The following is a 24,314-nucleotide window of genomic DNA, read 5'->3' as shown; positions in this document are numbered from 1 at the left end:
GGCTTTATAGAGTAAGATTAAAAAAAAAGAAAAAACCAAACACTTAGGCAAAGGAACAAACAGCCAAAATTAAGTAAATCTGGGATTTTTTTTAAACCAGCGTTGTCTGCATTGTTATTTTGGGCTCAGAGCGATAGCTTGATGCCAAATTTAAATGGAAAGCATTAACTACTCCATATTTATAAATCTTTAGATTCTGCATGTGTCATGAAAAATGTAAGTAAATTTTATAATAGTAAGGTGTGTGGGATTAATTTGTATTCTATGTTGAAAAGCTCCACGGTAGGCAATTAATTCATGAAACACCAGTGATTGCTGCCTTAAGGGCTACATTGCTAGATAAAATTACAGACCTCAAATCTTATTATTACACTGGTATCTACTTTTTGTGTGGTCTAGGGAATATATAATCTTAAATTGAATATTTACCTAATCAATAGGCTAAGGGTATCTTCTGGGTTCTGCCCCCTTCAACTCTAGAACACATTGTCTAGTTGTGAATATTAATATGCTGCTTATATAGTTGGGTACTACTGCTTACTGTTTTCACTTCATGGCACACTTATTAAATGATACTTGTATGCTATACTAGAATAAACTAGAAGGGATCTAAATGGAGCTTGGTAAAAATTGTATAGCCTTTATATTAAACAATGATAAAGTAAAACAACTAATATAAATAAAAATTTAAAATAACAAGCCATAATAAAGTATAAAGTATTGGGGAAGATATCAAATACTTAATTTACATAATTTTCAAGTAATGCTTTTCAGGATTTTTAATGAGAAACTTGTAGTTGCTTCCACAAACATAAGTGTTTTTTGGTTTTTTTGTTTGTTTGTTTTGTTTCATTTACCAGATCTTACTCTTGAAGTTGTGACTGTAATTCTAATCAATGTTTTAATAACATCTCTCTATTTTTGATCATCACATTAGACAAGAAAATTTTAATCATTTTTACGATCATTCAAAATTTTTCAAGCCAGTGTTTTTAAAAGAATCTAGTTTCTTCTTTCTTTGGCACACAAAAACTCATTGCAGTATCATCTGATGATGTGTATGAGACTGATTTCGTTCCAAGTTGGTGGTTGCTTTTATAAGGTATGTCCCAATAATGATGGAAGAAGGCACAGACTGTGGTAGAGCCTTCACATCCACTAGGCGGTCATATCATCTTTACATGAAGACAGAGATGGGCGGGTAACCACCTAAACGCACACTGACAAGGTCTCCTGGGACTCCCGCCCCTGACCTGCTGTATCTTTGCTCTGGATCATTAGTTCTTGTAGCAATCCTAGCAATCTCTTGTTCACCATGAGCATTGGCATACTCGCCGCTGGCTGTTGCACAAGTTGATGCCCGCTGGTTGAACGGCGAGAGAACTTTGATGCACCCATGGGTGTGGCATTTCTCACTGTGTCTGCCATCCGAGACCACTTTTGACCTTTTGTCTGACTCACTCTCTTGGGTAACCTTCCTGGGAGACCCTAGAGAGGCTATTTGTGGCTGAATGTGAATAGTTCCAGGGTTCTGGGTAACCCAGGCTGTACCAGGCAGCCCCAAGGGTTGAGGGAATCATTATCTCATGTCCCACTTAGAAACATTAGATTCAGAACTGTATACCTAAGCAGACTGCTTGGTACCCTCTGATTCAGGTATGTGACTTAAAACAGCCTTGAAGAACTTTGAAAGTAATATAAAAAATGGCAAACTTCTCTATTTTACCCTTTCTTTACCTAGACTAAACGTGCAGCCTCACAGGAGCTGAGAACATATTTATTCTTTATCTTTTACTTAAGACACTCAGCAGGAAGGTAACACACTTTGAATGAAAAAGGACAATTCAAGCTAGGTTGGTGCTTTGCCTAAGCCAGAAAGGTTTAGGGAGCGAAATTGAGGATGAAGAACAAAACAGACAAGCTTTTTTCTTTTCTTTTCTTTAACCTCTGACGGTTTGACTTAATTCTATTATTTGAATGATTTTGAATTGATTTGGACACACCCACATTTAAATATAAGTTCAAAAATGCATTCTAAAATCAAATGGAAAGTAATTTGTGTGGTCTTGTTATGAAAATAATTGTTTTATTCTCTGTATACTCCAGTCTCTCCACTCATTTATTCATACTTGTATTCATCTAGTTAAACATCGTTCATATATTCACAAAATATTTGTTACTGTGGATACTATACCTGGTATTGATCTAGGTGCCGAGCTGGAAAGGTGAAAAAGTCATTATCATTACCTTGGAGGGTCTCCCAGTCTTGAGGGGAGTCATAGAGGTTAACACATAATTATTGTACAGTTGGACAAGTATCATTATAGTCTTATGAACAGAATATCAGGAGAAAAATATTTTATTTAGTCTTATTATGTATTTGAGTATTCACCTGCCCAAGACAGAAATCTATCTAATAGAGTTTGTGCTTTTAAGGACATAATCCAACATGATATTTTTTATTTGCTGAGACCTTTTCTCCATGAAGTGAATTAGGAGCCCAGGCTTCTTCTATGTCCTGACTCTATTTCCTAGGGCCTCAAAGCCTTTGGAATGTAGTTGGAAGACAGAGGAGAAAAGCGTGTAGAGGCTCTGCTCTTAATCACTCCATCCCAGAAGTGACATTCATTACCTTTGCTCACATTCCATTGACAGGGTATACATGCAGGAGGTGCTGGGTCCTGCAGCCCCGGCAAGTTAACATCTAGCAAAAGTTTTACACAGGAAGGCTAGGAGCTCTTTGCTGAATTGCTCAATTCTCTGGACAAAAGTAAGGAAGTCGGTGGCTGTTTATCCCCTTCTCAAATATATGCTTCATTTTTTTCCATCTCTCTAACTCTAATCATGGGCAGCAATATTTCTTCAATATTTTATCCACTCACACTGTCCAGGGAGGTTTCTTCGGCACAACAAGCAAGGCACGCTGGGTTTATTTTTATAGCACATTTCCCACAGTCGTATCAGATAAAATGCATTACATCTCACCAGGTGACTGCTGAATAATCTCACAACTGTGGCTTCCATGTGAAAGGCAGAGATGATTAGCTTCCAAGGTGTTTGTGGGCCAGAATTGCTCTGCTTCCCTTAACTAGGTAGGTTAGTACCTGTTCGAGTTCTTTGAGCTTTGTATACTGTTCCCTTGATTCACAGGAAGAAATCATAGACTTAATAGTCTGGTTGTGAGGATTAAATGAGATATTTTATATAAATTGCTAAGCATGGCTTTAGGCACATATAGAAAGCAATCCATAATTGAGGCTCTTGTCATTGCTAATTAAGGATAGGATATTAAGCGAAAATGGAAATGTCCTTTTTGTGGAGGAGGATGATATACTGAAACATTTAAACGTATTATTTCCTGTAACTAATTTCTAATGAGATTTCAATGTGTGCTTGCTGTCTGATTCCCCAAGAGAATGGATTTTCTCCCTCACCTTATCACATAGATATTGCCTGAATAAGGTCCTAATACCTGTAACTGAATTCACTTTTAGGATTGCACTATCCTTTAAGAGGCAGCAAAATATATTAATAAAGAGTGTTAGTTCTAAACTCAGATTTCAAGTTCTAGCTGGGTTACTTATCAGCTGTGTGACCTTGATCAACCTGTTTCTGAATCTGTGAATGTTAGCCAGTGATATTCCTTTCTAGGGACATTATGCTGGGAATGAGATGATTTATATAAAACACTTAGCAGAGAAGATGGCATAGAGCAAGTACCTAATACATGTTACTTTAATCATGATGATTACACAGAATATTGGGATTGGGGTCAGATGACCTGAGTTTGTATCTGTGTTCTGTTGCTTTTAATCTTACTGAGCCTCGGTCTCCTCATCCATAAAATGGGGCTAATAATATTCTCTTCACACGGTTGTTATGGTGATTTTAACGTATGTGAAAGTTCATAGAATCTTGCCTAGAACCTGTAAAATATTAAATATGTGTTAAAATTATTTTCTTTTATTTGCGGTATCTGTGGCCCTAGGTAAGTTGATCTGCCTCTCATATTGGTTATGCCTCCTACTTGGCCTGTTATAGTTAACATCAAAAAAAAAAAAAAAAAAACAGGGTTTCCCTGGTGGCGCAGTGGTTGAGAGTCTGCCTGCCGATGCAGGGGACATGGGTTCGTGCCCCGGTCCGGGAAGATCCCACATGCCGTGGAGCGGCTGGGCCCGTGAGCCATGGCCGCTGAGCCTGTGCATCCGGAGCCTGTGCTCCACAACGGGAGAGGCCACGACAGTGAGAGGCCCGCGTACCGCAAAAAAAAAAAAAAAAAAAAAACCAAGAAAACAAACCCTCAAGCAACTCTAAAAAATAGTACTATATCTAACATTATTATTTAAGAAGAGGATGGCATTCTGTTCCTGAAGGATTTGGCCATTGGAATTGTGGAGGAAGACCATCTTGGGATTTGTGTGGTGACATTTCTTAAATGCATGGTATAGCATGGGTTGCTTTCATCACACAGTAGGGAAATACTAATATCTATAATTTTATAATCCCTAACCCAGATTAACTTTAAAGCCATTAGTAAAGACAAATTCCATTTTGATATTTAGTACCCTGCTAGAGTATCTCTCACTACAGAAGTTTAAAATAAGCATAAAAATAAATCCAGAAACAGATAAAACTAGCCTGTGCTGCGGAACACCATATTCCCAGGCAGTCCAATCTGAGGTCCACAGTCAAAAAAGATTTTAATCTATGAACTATGTCTACAGTGGGTGTTGATGGGAAACAATGAGAAATTGATGCCTTTTTACCCTCCCTCTGTCCTGAGGTGGTTTCTAATTCAGGTTCGATCATTACAGCATTATAGAGAAGCCGTGCTATGCTAATATTTTTCTTAGACTTTGAACAAACTCAGACACCATAAGATTGTTTTTTTTTTTAACAAGGAGGGAAACCTGAGAGCTTTCTGTGGTATCTCTCTTGTACTCCTCCTGTTCTCCTATGTGGATGCCCTTCTCTATCTTATATCACTTCCCCAGTTCAAGAATCCTTCAAGAGTAGCCTCAAAGCCCATCTCTTCTTTGCAAAGTTACTTGTTCCATATTGCTTACATAGATCTCTCTCTTCCAACCCCCTTGAAACACTGTTCTTATCTTTCAGTTGAGTGTTGAATCACAGAATTTCTATCATATTATTTAAGTATTATTTAAGTAGCACAGGGAGAGGCTAATCCTTGAAATCAGGAAATAATTATATCTTAAATTATAATTTACAGCTCCGTGGCAGTGAACACAGTGGCTAAATAAATAAAAGTTTAATTAAAATGGTATGCAATGAGGGCCATACAAAAATGCCGTTAAGAATAACATCGTTTGCATAAAACTGAATATCTAAAAACAGCTAGATAACTATTTAACTTTCCAATTGTATGTATAGATAAAGCACAAAGATTTGCCCATTAGGATTTTATTTTCCATGGTAGGTCATTTCAGATGCTTTAAGTGACCCTACAGGCATCTTTTTAAGATTACCTTTGGACCCTGGTTTTTCATCTTGGGACTGCCGCCATGTACAATCCTAAAATGTTCCATAAAGGCTCAATCTTGCTTTTATTTCATAAGCCGTTTCCATTTAGTTAAAATTAAACTCTCAGCTACAGGAATATCTCCCAGGACTCAAAGCTTTCCCGTCTCAATTAAAGCATCTAACCTGCTAGCTTCCTGAGGGCAATGAGCTCAGAGTGAAGCTGAATGACAGTGAAACCCCAAAGTGATGTGACATCGCTTCATTCCAGAATGGGTGTTCCCTGACGGCTGCATCTAACATATGCACAAAATCTCCCTCTCGATTTGCACTTCCAACACCATTCCTAAAATGTAAGCATTGTTCTTTGGTGTCTCATAGGTAGCATAAATTAAATGGGATAGTTTTTATATTGTGTTCCACCTCCATGTAGATTTTTCTTTACTGGTTTCTACATGTGTCTCAAGTTAAAGCACTGTTTCCTAACTATCTCACTCCCTCTCCTGTTTACCCTCCTGTCCCTCACTTGCATACCAGAGCACAGTAAGCAGACACCTTTCCTAGTATCCACCATTGATCCATCCCCTATTGCCCTGTCCTCATAGGACCTGATTTGATAGGAAAAGATGTTCATTCTCAGATATTTACCAGCATGAGTGAGACTACCAATGCTTCATCCTTTCATTCACTGTGTTAGGTTTATAAGAGACACTTAATCTCTTTTGGCACCAAGCTGGAAATCCATAGAGAGAGAATGAGCAAACAGGTATGCTGCTAATTATAAAATAGGTTGTTATGATGGGACACAGAACAGGGAATGAGAGCTCACCTGGTTGGAAGAAGGTGATCAGGGGTTTGACTTTTTAATAACTTTATTGAGGTACAATTTACACACAATACATTGTTCATATTTAAAGTATACTAAATACTGTGAGTTTTAATATATGCATAGACCCACAAACCCAGCATCCCAATCAAAATACCAAATATGTTATAATTCCCAGTGTTTTCTTGTGCAGCTTTGCAATGCTTTCTTCTCTCTATGCTTTACTCACTATATATTAGTTTACATTTTCTAGAATTTTATAAAAATGGCATTATGCTTTTTTTTTCTTGGTCTGGGTTATTTTACTCAGCATAATAATTTTGAGATTCATTCATGTCATTGAACATATCAATAGCTTACTCCATTTATTCATTTACTTATTTATGGATGAATAGTATTCCACTACAAGAATATACCACAATTTAACTTTGCACTTCCTGATGGGCATTTGGGTTGTTTCCCGTCTTGTCTTTTATAACTAAATCTGTTAGGAATATTTGTCTACAAGTCTTTGTGTGGATGATATACTTTCATTTCCTCTTGGTAAAAATTTAGAAGTGGCCTTGCTGAGACATACTATCAGGACTTCTGACTGATGGAACAGCATAAGAGGTTGGAATACACACAGTAATGAATCTTTGAAGGAAGAGAGTTGGGGCACCTTTTGGTCCCTTCCCAGGAGATGAGTATATAGTTCAAAGGTACCTTAAATTTGCCAAGTTTTGAGTCTCAATTCTCGACCTTCTTTTTCAAATGTGGTCCTTTGTCAGTATTCCTTTGTTCAGTAAATTGTACCACCATCTGTGAAGTAAATAATGGCTGCACATAACTAATCAATAATCAGCCATTTTGTCCATATTTTCAAATGTGTTGGTATAAAGCTACCACAGTATTCTTTTGTAATTAAAAAAAAATTCTCTCTGTTTTATAGCTAGTCCCATCACTATCATATTTGCCAAGTATTGCTTATTTTATTTGTCTTTCTAAAGAAAAAGCTTTTGGTTTTATTTGTCAAGTTTACTGCTTTTCTTCTCGATTTTTGACTTTTCTCTTGATTAATTTTGTCCTTCCACTCTTTGGGATTTACCTTGTTCTTTTTCTATGTCTACTGTCCATTTCCTGTAGCTTCAAGAGCCATTTTCAACAACTCAACGAGCTCTGCCGGCTGTGTCATGGCCACTTCGTCATATGCCATTAAAACTTAATCTCATACACTGGGTGAAGACTCAGCAATCTTATTTTGCTTTCACAATTGTTCTATGGCCTTGGATTCTTCTTCTTCTCCTAAATTAGCACTATCATCATGGAAAATTCTAGTGGGCCTAGAATTCTAGTCTTGCCTTTCCTGCAGTTTCATAATAAAAGAAAAATTTCCACACTGTTTTTGATGTTGATCGAAAATTTAGCAACACTTCTTTGCACTATATTCAAATCCCAAAATATAAGCAAGCCTTCATGCACACAGGCTCATTGAAATGTCATAATTTCAAACTGTGTATGACCTTGAACAATGACCTTTCCAAATACTCCACACTCTTCCTAGGTGTTCAGACTTTTTCATTCCTACAACGTCTTTTACACATGGTCGATTTGTGTCATAAGTTCTTCCTCACTCCCACTTCTGAGTATATATCCAAAGGAAACTTATCATTATTTGAAGATATCTGTACTCCCATGTTCATTGTAGCATTATTCACAAGAGCCAGAGTATGGAAACAACCTAAGTGTCCATAGTAGATTAATGGATAAAGGAAATATGGTATATATATACAATGGAATATTATTCAACCTTAAAAAAGAAGAAAATCCTATCATTTAAGTCAACATGGATAAAACTGGAGGACACTATGCTAAGTGAAATAAGACAAAGACAAATAGTGCATGATGTCACTTATAATGTGGACTCTAAAAAAATAATGAAATAAATCAACTCTTCCCTCCCTGTACATTTTCCTCAGCAGAATCTAGCAGCCTCTACTATGAGTCTTATCTTTCTTTTTTTTATTGTTTGTACCAGATCACAACCCCAGGGAACCTATGTATTTACCAATGTATATCTAGATTATAGTTTACCATTGTTCTTTTTCTTTGCAATTCATTCCATCCACTTCTGGCATCAGAACCTCATTTTTCCTTTGGAGAAGTCCTTGTGATTCAGGTAGGCTGTGTGTCTCCTCCCTAGGCTGTGTGACTTGGGGCTGGCTAGACACATTGTTTTATATATACTCTATATGTCTTAAGTACTTATTTCTCTGTTTTCCATCATTTTCCCTCCAAATTTTAGTGTAGTTATTTTTTAATTGACATTTGTAATCCTTTTTTTTGTTTGACTAAGGTACTGTTCAACCGATCTTCTGAGTGCTTAATTTAAGCATTTTTAATTCTAGAAGTTTCTTTTGGTTGCATTTCACAGATAATTTTTGCTTAAATTGTACATGTTGTCCTTTTTTTAATACATTAATCATAATTTTAAATAATAGTTTCATTGAGATATAATTTACTTTCCATATTATTTAATGTGTACAATTTAATGTGTTATGCATCTACCACCACAATCAATTTTAGAACTTTCATCCACCCCCCAAAAGAAAAAGAATCTATTATAGGTCACTCACTCCCCCATTTCTCCAAACCCTAGGCAGCCACTAATATACTTTGTCTCTACAGATTTGTCTAGACTGGACATTGCATACAAATGGAATCATACAATTACTTAGCATGTTTTCAAGGTTCATCCATGTTGTAGCATGCATCAGTACTTGATTTCTTTTTATGGCTGAATAATATTCCATGGTGTAGATATTACTAGGTTTCATTTATCCATTCACAGTAAATAGCCATTTGGGGTATTTCCACTTTGGGGCTCTTATGAATAATGCTGCTGTGGTTGGATTTACGTGCAAGTTTTGTATGCAGGTCTAGATTTGTTTTTTAAATTGACAGACTATTTCGGAGCAGTTTGTGGTTTACAGAAAAATTAAGTAGAAAGGACAGAATTCTCATACCTCCTTACCTCTCTACCCAGTTTCCCCTATTATTAACATCTTACATTAACGTAATACATTTGTTATAGTTAGTGAACCAATATTGATACATTATTACTAACTAATGTCCATGGTTTACTTTAGACTTCACTCTTTGTTTTGTACATTATATGATTTTTGACAAATGTGCAATAACCTGTATCCACCATTACAGAACCATACACAGGAGTTTCTATGCCTTTAAAATTCCGGGCTTCACCCATCCTTTTCTCCCTCCCCACAACCTCTGGCAACCACTGATCTTTTGACTGTCTCCACACTTTTGCCTTTTCCTAAATTTCATATAGCTGCAATCATATAATATGCATGTAGCCTTTGCAGATTGGCTTTTTTTCACTTAGCAATATGCATTTAAGCTTCTTCCATGTCTTTTCATGGCTACATAGCCTTTTCTCTTTATTGCTGAATGCTATTCCTTTGTACCGATATACCATAGTTTGTTTATCCATTCACCTATTGAAAAACATCTTGGTTGATTTCAAGTTTTGGCAATTATGAAAGAAAATGTTATAAACATCCATGTGCAGGTTTTTATGTGGATGTAACTTTTCAGTTCCAATGGGTAAATACCAAATAGCATGATTACTAGATCACTGTATGGTAAAAGTATGTTTAGTTTTGTAAGAAACTGCCAAGTATCCTCCTAGTAACAAATGAGAATCCCAGTTGTTCTGCATCATCAACAACTTTGGTATTTCAGTATTTGGATTTTAGACATTTGAATAGGTGTGTAGTGGTATCTCATTGTTCTAATTTAAAATTCCCTGATGACATGGAAGTGTAGCATCTTTTCATACGCTTATTTGCCGTGTGTCTATTTTCTTTGTTTAATCATAGTTGTTTTTTAACCAAAGCCTACTAACTCTTGTCCTCCTGTGTCTATTTATATTGTCCTTTTTCCTTCTTTTTTTTTTTTTTTGAGCTTTTGATCATTTAGTCTTTTTCCTGGTATGTCCAATTATTTTTATTTTAAAATTGGGCTTAACTTATTTTAGGAAACTATAAAGATATCCACATTCAGGATGTTGTTATCGTTCCCTTGAAAAGATTTCCTTTTGCCCATGGCAGACAGTTACTATAGGGACTGGAAACCTTAGTCCATTCTCAGTTTGAGCTCATTCAAAGCCGTTTTTCACTCTGTGTGAAGGTTGCTCTCTTTCTGTCTTGACCTTCCTCTACGGGTGTTGCCCTTTGGGATTACCATGTGAACGTTTAGATTCTCCCTATTCCCAACTACCCTTGTATTTGTTAGGCTTTAAATGTAATGGTTCCCCCAGCCCTGTGAGACTAAGGATACGTGTAGCTTGTCATTCCATTAGTTGTTGCCTTTAGCTTGAGCTCTTGCCGTTTGGCTTCTGTGGTTAGAGTCTTCTGAACTCCTTGGCTTTTCAGCTCCTAGGCTGTATGAGTTGAATCAGCAAATGCTCCAAGGAGAAAAGCTGCACCAAATGTCAAGCTTTCGTCTGTGTTTCCCTTCTCTCCAGAACTTGGCCCACATGTCTCGGTGTCTCTCTAACATTCGGATGCTGGCGAAGAGATGTTTTCTTACTTTATCCGGGTTTTCTAAAATTTCTTTAGACTTCACCTGATCTTATGTTATTATTGAAGTATCATCTCATTTATCCCTAGGAAGAAAATTTACAATTTTATGTTTTATTATTTTATTTTCTATATTACCTCAGTTTCTGTAGAGACCTTTTACCTGATTCTTCAGTCTAGTTCCTGTGTTACCAGTAAGATGGAGATAGGTGGAGGCTAAGAATATTGGGGGGAAAATCACTGATGAATGATATGTCTTGCTCTTTTTGTTTTTCCTCTCCTTATTTACTCTGGCAGCCTACATTTGCCCTTCTTGATTTAACCCAGTTGCCCAAATAAGCAACCCACTCTGGCAAAGACCTGACTTAACTCTCATAAATGTCTGCATGTTAGGATTAGCTAGATGATGAACACCATGCCAAAGTTCTTTGTGTGACCAGTCAGAATGGCCATCATTAAAAAAATCTACAAACAATAAATGCTGGAGAGGGTGTGGAGAAAAGGGAACCCTCTTGCACTGTTGGTGGGAATGTACATTGATACAGCCACTATGGAGTACAGTATGGAGGTTCCCTAAAAAACTAAAAATAAAACTACCGTATGACCCAGCAATCCCACTACTGGGCATATACCCTAAAAAAACCATAATTCAAAAAGAGACATGTACCACCATGTTCATTGCAGCACTATTTACAATCGCCAGGACATGGAAGCAACCTAAGTGTCCATCGACAGATTAATGATAAAGAAAATGTGGCACATATATACAATGGAATATTACTCAGCCATAAAAAGAAATGAAATTGAGTTATTTGCAGTGAGGTGGATGGACCTAGAGACTGTCATACAGAGTGAAATAAGTCAGAAAGAGAAAAACAAATACCGTATGCTAACACAGATATATGGAATCTAAAAAAAAAATTTGTTCTGAAGAACCTAGGGGCAGGACAGGAATAAAGACGTAGAGAATGGACTTGAGGACACGGGGTGGGGGAAGGGTAAGCTGGGATGAAGTGACAGAGTGGCTTGGACATATATACACTACCAAGTGTAAAATAGATACTAGTGGGAAGCAGCCACATAGCACAGGGTGATCAGCTCCGTGCTCTGTGACCACCTAGAGGGGTGGGGTAGGGTGGGTGGGAGGGAGGGAGACGCAAGAGGGAAGAGATATGGGGATATATGTATATGTATAGCTGATTCACTTTGTTATAAGCAGAAGCTAACACAGCATTGTAAAGCAATTATACTCTAATAAAGATGTTAAAAAAGCCAAAAAGTTACAGAGTAAAAAATTCAAAAGAATTGCCCACACTCCTTCAACAGACTCTCTAACATTTAGCAGAACAGAATTCACACTGAATCTGGTTTATGAGTAAAAGAAAAGTCAACTTTAAAGTGGTTCACAGATGACAACATTTCTTTTCCATGTGCCTGCTTTGGAGCCATATTTCTGCTGACCACTCAAAACCTTCCTCTTGAGTATTCTGTGATATATTAGAAGCAGGAATAAGGGATGTTAGTGCTGGAAGGGTCAGCCAGTGGTCTGCGATTTAATTCACATATCCTTTCTGCACCAGGCTCTTTAAGATTATTGAGTTAGCCTAAGAATTTTGAAACTGTAGAATTCAAGACAGTACATTACAATATGCCAATATTACTATTCTTCTGCTCTGACATTCTCCACTGATGGACAGATGAAGGAGAAGGAAGGGCAGTCACCAGTAACTGAGAGCAAATAAAACTGGAATATTATAATTCAGTATCATTTGAGTGACTGAATTGGCTGGCAGAATGTTCTCCAGTTAAAGGTGAGGAAAGATTAATTCTACACATGACACCATTACTGTATTTATACAAGTCTACTGGGACAGTTGTTTGCCTTGAATTGTTTTCTTCATTCATTTCTGTCAGACAGTTGTGTTGACTGATTTTCCTTTTTGATGTATGAAATGACTGTTTGAGTGAATTTACCATTTAATTTCCACTTAATGCACTGTAAAAACAATACATTAGTCAAATTGGATTGGAAGGTATGAATATGTTTACCCCAGAACTAGACCGAAATATAATATTTCCTTCTACAGAAATGTAAGTCATATGCCCTGGATTTGGGGGAAATGTTCCAATTTCAACTATTTTGCCATGTTTCAAAAATGTAGGGTCACTGATCCCATAGTAAAAATAAGAAGATCTGTGAAGTCCAGAAAAACATAGTTTTATGTGACTCTGACAATCACATAACACAAAAGAAAAAACTATTATGAGATAAATTTTACTGAGTTTCATACTTATCAAAACAAGTTTCATACTTGTTTATATGTTAAACTTTTGAGTCTTTTTCTAGAAGTTCTTTAGGAACAAACACTTCAAATATATTCATAGAAAATCCTCTTTATTTATAATTTCATTCTTCCAATATTTATAGTTACTATGAGAGGCCATTTCTCCATGTCCCATCCCATGATTCTCTGCTCCTACTGAACATTTGGAAATTGGTGGCATGAGCAGGAAAGTGAAGCAGTTTTTGAGATTACTGAACAATGCTGATTTTATAAAGACTGCTTTCTTCCATAGTTGACAAACTTCTGATGGTACCGATGGTTGGATACTACTCTTAGAGATGAAAAAGGTCTTAAGGAATCTTCCGTATTCCATTCACCAATCTGTGTTCTTGTTCAAGGCAAATTACTTCCTTTCAAAATTAACATATTAGCTTAATAATAATTTTTAATCTTAAAATAATCTATCTGTGAGAATGGGAATTTTGGGTAGGAAAAAGTGACAGAAGATGGGACAAAAAGAGAATTCATAGAAAGACAAAACAGAATTTTTTAAATGGTGGGTACGAACTTCTATTTCAACTCTATCAGTTTACCTTAGGAAAACATACTAGAAAGGCCAGATAAATCATAAGCAACATTTGACTGTGAGCGTTAGAAAGCTACTGAGGTAGCCATGACCTAGAAAAGTAAAATAGAGAAAGAGACTCACTGAAGTGAGAACAATATTCTGCACATGCGTTTCTAGCCCAGTCATTTAGAAACTACTGATGAAGAGCCAAAGTCTGAGAAACCAAATGTGGCTCCTAAGAGGTAGAAAAGCCAGTAGATCTTAGGACAATGTCATAGGACTAAGGAAACCAGAGTTGGAATTGAGAAATAACAAGGCAGCTAGAATTTTAAGGACCAAAATCAGAGAGAGAGTAAAGATTCAGAGAACGGAGCTGGATTCAGCAACAGTGTTCCCTTGCAGTATTTTCCATGTATAATAGGTAGACAAGACAAGATGCTAAGAAGTCAAACAAAAGCTAACTGAAGTCAAAGCAAAGACTTTGTTGGCTCATAATGCTGAAGAGACAAAATTGGGGTTCAGAACCTATGAAAGATTTGTGGCCCAATAGAAAACTAATGATATGAATTAGGACATTGGAAGTCTCTACGTGTGTGTGTGTGTGTGTGTGTGTGTGTGTGTCTGTCTGTCTGTCTGTCTGTCTGTCTGTGAGTTAGGAAGGTTGATGCAACATCTACACTGAACCTTATAAAGAAGGAAAATGAGTATGAAGTTGGTCCAGTGACTGAGGTGATCTTCCCCTCTGCTCCCTACCTAAGAATAGGAAATTCTCTCCTCAAGAAAATACAGTTGACCCTGGAACAATGTAGGGGTTAGAGATGCTGACTCCCTGTGCAGTCAAAAATCTACATATAACTTTATGGTCGGCCCTTCTTTTCTGTGGTTCTGAATCTGAGGTTTCAACCAACAACAGATCATGTAGTACTGTATTACTTATTGAAAAAAAAATCCATGGATAAGTGGATCTGTGCAGTTCAAACCCAGGTTGTTCAAAGGGCAACTGTAATGTCATTCAGATTCTCTACAACTTGTCATATCCCAAGTCTGGTATTCACTGAAGAATTACCAAGAAAAGGAGAATTAGAATAAAAAACAAAACAGAATCAGAGCCATAGATGACCTAAACATTAAAGTTCATACATATTTTGGTAAATATTATCAAGTTCAAGAAAATAGATGACAAGGTGAAGAAATTAACTTGACAACTAGAAACTATAAACTGATTGAAGTTGAACTGATAGAATTAAAAATTATACGAAATTTAAAACTCGGTAGTGGATTGGACACAGGTAAAGAGAGGTAAGTGAACTGGAAGATAGAGTAGTAACAATATTAAGACTAAAGCACGGGAAACAAAAAGAATAAAAAGTACACAAAAGCGCATTTGAGACATATGGGCCACAGTAAACATTTTTATCATATGTGTAAACTGGAATCCAAAGAAAAAAGGAGAGAGAGATTGGGATGAAAACAATATTTCAGAAATATTAACAGCTGAGAGTTCTCTAAAACTAAAAAGAATATATGGAGCCATAAATTCAATAAGCACTAAAAAAATGCAACAAATACAAAGAAAACCACACCTAAGATCACCACAGTACAATTCATGAATAGCAAAGAAAAACATGACATCTTAAAAGCAGCCGAAAAAGAGAGAGATTACTTTCAATGGAACAATAGGATTAAGATTACAGTTTACTTCTCAGCGAAACTGACTGGATACTAGAAAATAATGGAATAACATTTTTAAGTGCTAAAGAAAAGAACTGCCCATTGGGAATTCTAGAGGCAGAGAAAATGTTGTTTGGAAGGAAAGATGAAATAAGGAAATTTGCAGACAAACAAAATTTAGAAAATATTTTCTCATCAGAACTGACTGAATTAAATTATAAAGGGAGACCTGCAGGCAGAAGGAAGATTATCACATGAAAATAAGGACTTTATAAAGAATTATGTATAACAGAAAGGATAAATAAGTGGATAAACCTAAATAAAATCTAACAACACAGAAGGGTAATAATAAAATATATCAAAAATTAGAAGGCATTAAAACAAATGGAAGAGGAAAAAGTAGTAAAAGAAATTTAAGATCTCAGCATTGCTTGAGAAGCAGTAAAAGACCTAATAAGTCATGGTACATGTGTAACTGCTACTTATGTAAAAATAACAAGCTAATACAAGGGAAAATGGAATTTGAAGAAATCTCAAAGGAAGAAAGAAGAGCAAAAGGAACATAACAAGGTGGGACAAATAGTAAACAAGGAGTAACCGGTCTATAAGAAAATACATTAACTGTAAATACTCAAATTAAAGGACAAGGATTATTGAAACAAACAAAAAACCTAATTCTATGCCACCTACAAGAGACAAGAGTCAGATTGAAAATGAAAGGATTCAAAAATTATGTCATAACAACAATAAGTAAAATTGAAGAAGATTTTTTAATGTTAATGTAGATTTGAAAGCAAAAAGTATCACTGGCGATAAGGCAGGATAATAAAACCCACTGTTACTTTACAAGGAATACATTATAAACCTAAACTTCAATGCAATATATGAAGAGAAATTCCAAAAATCTAAGTAGAAATAGAAAAATCTAAATTACCTAGATCAGTAACACAGAACCACAACAACAAATCAGCAGATTATAGAAGATCTGAATACCATCATTAAAAACTTTGGCCTAAATTTACATAAAACACTGCACCAACAATGATGGAATATATATATTACGCAGAAATTTTTAGGTGCACATGGCACATTTATAAAATTGACTATATTCTGGTTATAAAACAAGACTCCGAATAAGCAAGAAATGTAAAACTATATAATCAATATTTTACCAAATACTTGGATATTAAAAACATACTTCTGATCATTATGTAGGTCAAAGATAAAGTTGCAATGGGAATTAGAATTTTATTAATTCAATGATAATGAAAATATGCCATAACAAAACCTGTGGGTTGCAAATAAAGCTGTGGTCACAGAGAAGTTTATGTATTCCAATTATACTCTCTAAATGTAAAACAGAAAGGAATAAAGCAACTAGAAGATAACCTGTCACCCTGAGGTAGGCAACTCCTGAACTGTACCTGGTGGGGAAGGCAGGGCAGAACTTCAGGAGGCCAGCTGAGAGCACGGTGAACACCATGTCAGGAGCAGTCTCCAAGAAAGAGAATTTAATGTACAAAGGGATGACTAAAATATATTTAAGAGCTAGCACCCTGACCCCTCTTAAGGATGACTTACGTTGCTGGGGAAAAAATAAGAAGTGCTCGATGTAGAAGGTGAATAGCTTTATAATTCTCAGGAGAATCTTGGTACCAGGACCACACAATGAAGAACTTGGAGTCCCCATGGCTAATCCAGTAGAGAGAAAAGGAGAAACAGAGATGCGAGAGAAAATAAATGGAACTCTTGGTGCAATTTGGTGCTGCTGCAGGCCCAAGTCCAGGTATGTGCTCTCTATCTCCACATCTTAAATAAAAGCCACCGTGTTCCTCAGTCTTTCAGGTACTTAGAATTTCTCTTTAGAACCTGAAAATGGGGTCAGCTTTCCTGTCTGTATTGCTACAGTACAAAATAGAGGCAGGATGTTTGAAATAGTTCTCCATCTGGCAGAGGAGGCCTTGAAGCTGTGAGCCACTCACTGCAAACCAGCAGGACATGAAGGATTCTTGATCAGATCTGAAGCTACTGGGAGGCTTTTGAGGAGTTAAATCCCATAGTAAATACTGTACCTTCAATGGCCCCTTCTCCCTCTCTGTCCAGTCTTTCTCCACTCCCGTGGGGGCCCAAAGGGGTTAAATGAGCACTCTTTGACTTGTACTTGGTGGTCCCAGAACTTGACATGGGCTTGGAGACTTCCATGAAATGTCTGCCTTCCATCTACTGGCTTGGGTTTCTTGGTCTCTCTGCTCCAGGCTAATCCCTTCAACCTGCTTTTTCCATTTCTGCCAGTAATCCCCCTCTCCAGACCTTCCTAATGCTCTTCTGGGGCGGGAGGAGACTTACTGAGGGCAATGTTTATTTCTAGAGGGAGAGGTGGCCACATGACTTCACAGTGGTCGTCCCGTTGATTATTCAGTTTCTGTCTAGATTAGTCGTGGGTGTTTGTGCACCTCAGCCTCACCCCCAGGAGGCTTTAGAACACTGTCCTTATCTCAGCCCTGAGCCTCTCTCTAGCCTCCTTCCCTCTCTCTCCTTACCCATCTTTACCCACAGACTCGCAGGCTTTCTGCACCTCTGAGGAAGATAAGCACTTCACAGAACCTCTGCTACAGAACCAAACATATTGAAATGATTCTTTACGAAGATACTGAAACAACAGAAAATGAATACATGACGATTGTTTCTCCTGAGGGTTCAGTTACCTAGGGGGCCTTTAGCAAACTTTGATTGATAAATCCTTTCCTTCCTTGGCAATAGTTGATCACACTGTGAGGAAAACAAGTTAGAGAATGGAAAAATAATATTTGGATTTCAACGAAATAATAAAGATGCAGGGACTATCTTTGACTTTTGCAAGGTGAGAAGGGAGTTTACATTTTGATTATTTGATGGCAGGAATCCCTTTTAAAACAGGGCCAGTCTGCATGATGCATTTAAAAATCAACCTTTTCAAATATAGCCATAACCCCCACAAGATTTCTTGATTTCTCTGGGTCAGATAAACCATCACATTTCACAGTGGTGCCCTGTATATGAAAGTGATAAACATAACCTGGAAGCACGGCAGTGGCTAAAAATATGGAGCTGGCAGCCATTCGCTGAAGTGATTTTTTGCTTTTAATTCATTGCATAAAATGCTAATGTCCAAATTCAGGCAGGTAGATCTTACCAACCATCAAGAGCTTCAACCCGGCTAACAATTAAGTATGCACTTTCAAACCTTACTTTGACTGCTCCAGAAATTTACTGGGTTTCTTTAATGCCTCTGTTACTATTTCCTTTGTGTCATTTTGTTTTTCTTTAAACACATAGCTGTGTGATCTTGGGGAAGTTATATTATTTCCTTGAGACTTGGTTGCCTTCTCTGTGAATATCTGGGTATAATTTTAGTATTGCTCAATAGAATTTTTGGTGATAATGAAAATATTCTATATCTGTACCATGCATTGCAGAATTCAGTAGCTACATGGAGCTAATAAACATCTTTGAAATATGGCAAATGCAACTGAGGAACTGATATTTTAATCTTATTTTTAAATTTGTTTAAATATAAATAATGCCATGTGGCTAGCATCTGTTGACAGTACAGATCTACATAATATTTTAAGGACACTCTCCACTCAAAAACTCTACCATTCATTAACTCAACCTAAATATTTTTGCCCTCTGACAAACAGGAAATAATTTATGCTTCTCTTGAAATTATCTCTCAAGACCTTTGTCAGTTTGGGGACATTATATTCTTAAAATTGACTTTGCTTTATGAAACTTTAATAATGTTGGAGTTTCCTGCCCTTGGTACCACCTTTGTGATGATGGGAAATATTGTGGATGATCAAGGACCATTTCAAGAGATCATGGAGAGAAACCTCCTTCTGGGTTTAATTTCATTATGAGGATGTCAAAATGCTAAATTACTTAAAATAAAACCCGTACCGTTTTTATGCTAAGTTATATTCTACGTGTAGGTGGAAAAATGTTAAAAAGATTTTTAAAGAACTGCACATCTATTTTTGAAGCTGATTTGGCTGTTCAAGGCTTGCTAGCACTTTATCCATCTCAGTACTATTTCACTTAGTAAACAAATGCAGTTGCCATAATTGCTGCATATGTGTCTGTGTTCCCTTCTTGTTTATATGTTTTTGAAGTGAGAAACAATATTTATATCACAGCGCCTATGTAAAGCACAATATCCATTGCTAATTCAGATTGTGTTTTAAGATATGAGACAACATTTAAGACTTTTACTGTAGTCATAAACATTTAGCAAACCAAGCAGAAAATAAAAGCTAATTTTCAGTTGGTTGGCCAAGAACAGAAAAGCGAAGAATACCTAGTGCAAAACCATATCTCTAATAACTACTGTTGGATTTAGAGCACACACATGCTAAACTTATTTTAAAATATCTTCTTATCAAAGATTTGAGGTTGGACCTGAAAAGATATCAGAAGTGAAAATAGTCATGTGGTCTGACCAGCGTGGATCACACAAAGTAAGTGTATACTATATATAAAGTAGATAAATTACGAGGTCCTACTGTATAGCACAGGCAACTATATTCAATACCTTGTAATAACCTATAATGGAAAAGGATCTGAAAAATATATATATATCTGAATCACTTGGCTGTACACCTGAAACACAACATTGTCAATCAACTAGACTTCAAGTAAAACAAAACAAAACAAAAAAGTAAGTGTAAAGGGAAGTATAGTTTTATAAATTCACCTCTGATATCCAATGGACCAACTGAAAGACAACAGAAACTACAACTTTGTAGGAGACAGGACATGGCCAGCAAACTAGGCCATTACCCTCGGTAACGGTCATACCTGCCAAGAAATATACAGACTAGCCTGCATTCATGAATACATAGGAATTCTTCATTTATCTGGCATTATTAGGCAATGAGGTATTGTATGTTAGGAGAAGTTTTTTTTAAATGACAAATTTAAGAGGAGTTATTTTAACCTTCACTCGGTAATTTTTTTCTAAAATTAAGAAATGTATCTACTGGTGTATCTAATGTTTCCTTGATAACTCGGGGTCATCAGTTCCATCAACGTTTGCATGAATAATGTGAATGGAAACAAGACAGGCATGCTTACTGAAACTGAAAATGACACGGCACTGGCTGGAGTAACTAATGAGAGAGCAAGAAAAAAAACAAAAATGAAAACAAACTGTGATCAAGAAACAATCAGTCAAGTTCTGACTTTCTGTACTTAGTTTCAAAACGAAATACCACAAATCCCAGCGAGAGACTCCAGCATCATTAGCTGTCTTTCTCCTTTGTTCCACCTTCCTTTCCTTTTCCTTCTATCCTAGATTGTTCCAGGAAGTGTTTATAGCTCCTTGCAAGACAAATTCTAATACTTACTTTCTCTCACACAAACTTCACAATATGTCCATGTGATAAATGGTGTGGAGGTAAAAGACAATTCATCACAGGGACATCTCCTATGAAAATAAAATTAGAGACTAGCTTCTAAACATGCAGAGAGAAGGGCGTGGTGTCAGGCACTAATTTCCTTGTGATTTCCTCTCCATTTCTAATAGACGTTCTTATTTACCAAGATCCCTTTTCATTGGTGTCCCATTCCAGACTGCTCTACTCCACCCATCCTCATCCTGTAAAATACATTCACACTCTTTTGTGACCCTACTTATTTGCCCATTAAATAATCAATCATAGAACTGTCGGAATTAAATATAGAGTGAAATTAAAATACTGGAGTCACTTGGAGGGTTTAGCAGCTCCACCAGAAAATACTGGGCATGGATTTAAAAGAGGCTGCGTGGGACTTGCTCTTGTCCAAGTTTTCTCAAGAAGTATCTGAAATAAGCCTAAATTCAGAGTTAATCAGACTGGCCTGCTTTCTCAGGTGGACTGGAACTCATTGCTCTTTCCCCTCAACTCCCTGATGTCAGTGGCACTTTCCGGAGGTGAGGTGGACTTCTCTGCCTACTGCAGAAGCTCAGTTTCCCCCCAGGCCCACTCCCTGTCTGAATCCCACACTGGAGGCCCAATGCCAGCCTTCCCAGAACATTCGTGGTCTCCTTTCAGTTTTTGACCTGCTCAGATTGAGTCCCTGTAGACTCTTCCTTAGCTTGAAACCTGATCTTCCACACCTTTCCCTGACCTCGATGGTTACCTTCCTACTTTAGGCCTCAGGTGCTTTAGCTACAAAATGATATAGTTGCCCTTAATTCTAAAGTCTTATTTCTAAAGCTCTACAATGTGATGGCTCCTTGAAAATGTTTCTCTTTGCTGGTTTTAATTTTGTAGAGAATTAAAACCCCAGCTACTCTAAAAGACAGTAAGTTACATTGGATAAGGAAAGTGTGCTTTTGTATTTAGATTAACAGGGATGGAAGACGACTTAGTATGTTTTAAGATACTCATGATCCATTCTCGTGAGAGTTGGGGGAAGAAGGGGAAGAGAGTTAATAAAATACCAAACGATTGTGACAAATTAAGTTCACCAAGATGTATTTGATTAGTTACTACTTGAATAAGCCACACAAATCCAATTCAAGTTGTCCTTTATTTTTCTAAGAAGGATCCTAGTGAACTGAGTCCCATGTTCAGTGACTCCACGTTCAATGGCTTAGTCTTTAAAAACTGTTATGTTGCTGGAAGAAGAAATATTGCCCATCAGTCCTAATTGATGTTTAGCTATCACGCACATTTGAAATAAATTTATTTCTTTGCCTGATCTCAGTGTAATGCATTCCAAAGTGGCAAAGAGCACACGAAAAGTTATGGAGTCTCCATCTTCTACACTAAAGTGTGCAATAAATTACATATTATTTGGCCGTGAAATTCACAAGCCATAGAAACCACGCCATTAGCAATGTATACAGTGGTAATCAGCAGGTAATGAGAATGATATAAAACCAAACAGACTGTGTATGTTGGCACTGCTGCCAATTAAGCAATTATTAAATGCATTCATATGCATCTACGCTAGCTAAGCTCTTTGAGGGCAAGTGCTATGAATTCTACATACCTGTCAGGATATTATATATAGACCAGTTTCTATGGCCTTTATTCAAAGACGCTGAGAAAGGGTTACTCTGGGTAAATTCAGACCTTTTCTCAATATAGAATTTGGTCAACATGCATTCTGAACAGCAAAATTTCACAGTGCTTTCAATTTTCCTACACTAATTGCCACCTCAGCAAATGCAGGATTAAGTATAATGGATTATAAGAATTTAGAAAGGAAAGATGGAAGAGAAGAAGGAAGGTAGAAAAAAGGTGGGTATGGAATACTTCAATATTTATGTAAAGAGTGGACCTAAAACTAACCTGAGGTTACCCTGAGCTATTAGCATACGCTATAGAAACTTAAATGAAAAAATAAAAAACCCAGCAAGGGAAACTCAAAGATTCTTTGTTTTTTCACTTTACTGCATATACACGTCCATCTTAAACAATCTATATGCTTATATCCAATAAGAGAGCATTGTTTCGCAAGGCTATTTGGGTTCTATCAGCATGTAAAGGTCGGACAACTCAACTTTAGCAGAGTTAGCCTTCAGATGAATAATTGCTTCTCTCAGGTTGTGAGCATTTGAATTTTCCAGAAATGTTTCCCAAAACATGAAAATTAAAAGAGTCCTAGGACAGCGTCCTTTAGAAGTTTTATAGTATCAAGGTTTTTGGAGGAAGAGTATCCTTGTCGATTATCAACACAATGATTCCAAGCAGGTCAATTTATGCTGAGAATATTATATAACAGAACCCACTTCACCTCCATTATACTGACAATGATCTTCGTTACTTCAACCTTGTGCTTCTTAGTAAAGTTGAAAATACTGAGCCAAGAACAGACAGTGACAATGCCAGAGACTCAGATGTACCTATAGGTGCCTTCAGACAACATCAGCCACCCAGGCTAAAGTTCTGGTTTAAAACATCCCAACATGAATGAATCGCAAAAACCATGTGCTGAGCAAGTGAAGCCAGATCAAAAGGGCACCTACTGTATTATTCAACTTACATGAAATTCTGAACTGGGCAAAAGTCATCTCTAAAGATAAAAAACAGATCCATGGTTGCCTTGGGGTGGGAGATGGGGATACTTTTGCAAAAGCCTAGGAGGAAACTTTCTAGGGTTTTAGAATTGTTATCTATCTTTACGGGGGTGGTAGTTATACAAATGTATACATTAATTACAAGTCACTGAACCGTTGACTAAAAATGTCTGCATTTTATTGTATGTAAATGATACCTTAATAAGGTTGATTACAAAATGAACCAAAACCAAAACAAAGCAGAAGAAAAAGCTCTCAAGACCTCAAAGGAAATACACTGTTTTCTTCCAGGGTACCAGACTGGAAATGAGGCATTGGTCTGTTCTACCCTCAGATTATCCTTAGGATTATCTAGTCTATTTTAAAGCACTAGAGTCCCCTATCAGGGAAACTCACCCCATGTTTAATTATTTTGATTTCTTCTCTGCCTCTTCTCCCAACACAGTGAAGCCATTCACGGAAGAAAAACCAGCTTTTTCCAACTTTGCATCATCGCATATTCTTTCCAAAGCTATTATTTATGGAATAAAATTTGGCTACACTTTGTAAAAATCTAGCTTTTTGAGACTTACAAATCTTAACAGTTAACCTATTGCCTCCACTGGAATTTATAAAAAAATTATTTTGAAAATGAATAGCTGAGACTTGACATTTTTGTTTTTTGTGATTTTCTCTTCCCCTAAGAGAGAAGTGAGTAGGAATGAGAAACACATACATAAAGAAAAAAATTATCTTGCTGCCTTTGCATGGTTATAATTTATAGGAGGCCCTTTTCAACAATAATCTATTATCAGAATCAATAAAATATAATCTCCATGAAGGCCAGGCCAGGATATTTGTCTCTTTTTCAGCAGAT

At 36.7% G+C, this 24,314-nt stretch overlaps 1 protein-coding gene across 13 annotated transcripts in view; it reads left to right on the top strand.

Annotated features, from left to right (window-relative positions):
* LOC137220004 (ferritin, higher subunit-like) overlaps positions 1–24,314 on the top strand; it is a 58,044-nt gene that overhangs the window by 5,070 nt on the left and 28,660 nt on the right. For 5 of the 13 annotated variants that reach the window (XR_010941409.1, XR_010941410.1, XR_010941407.1 and 2 more), the window contains exon 3: positions 17,054–17,197. The exons of 6 other annotated variants lie outside the window; for them this stretch is intronic. Coding sequence is in view for 1 of the 7 variants with exons in the window: in XM_067729447.1 (XP_067585548.1) it covers positions 7,430–7,509 (80 nt within the window). In the remaining 6 variants the exon portion in view is untranslated. Of the gene's footprint in view, positions 1–7,429; positions 12,007–17,053; positions 17,198–17,967; positions 18,272–24,314 lie in introns of those variants that run through there. 2 more of the 13 variants (XR_010941408.1, XM_067729447.1) reach the window with 2 other exon arrangements.

Source organism: Pseudorca crassidens, chromosome 2 (genome assembly GCF_039906515.1).
Source record: "Pseudorca crassidens isolate mPseCra1 chromosome 2, mPseCra1.hap1, whole genome shotgun sequence".
NCBI classification, from domain to species: Eukaryota; Metazoa; Chordata; class Mammalia; order Artiodactyla; family Delphinidae; genus Pseudorca; species Pseudorca crassidens.
This window is presented reverse-complemented; position numbering and strand designations above follow the sequence as displayed.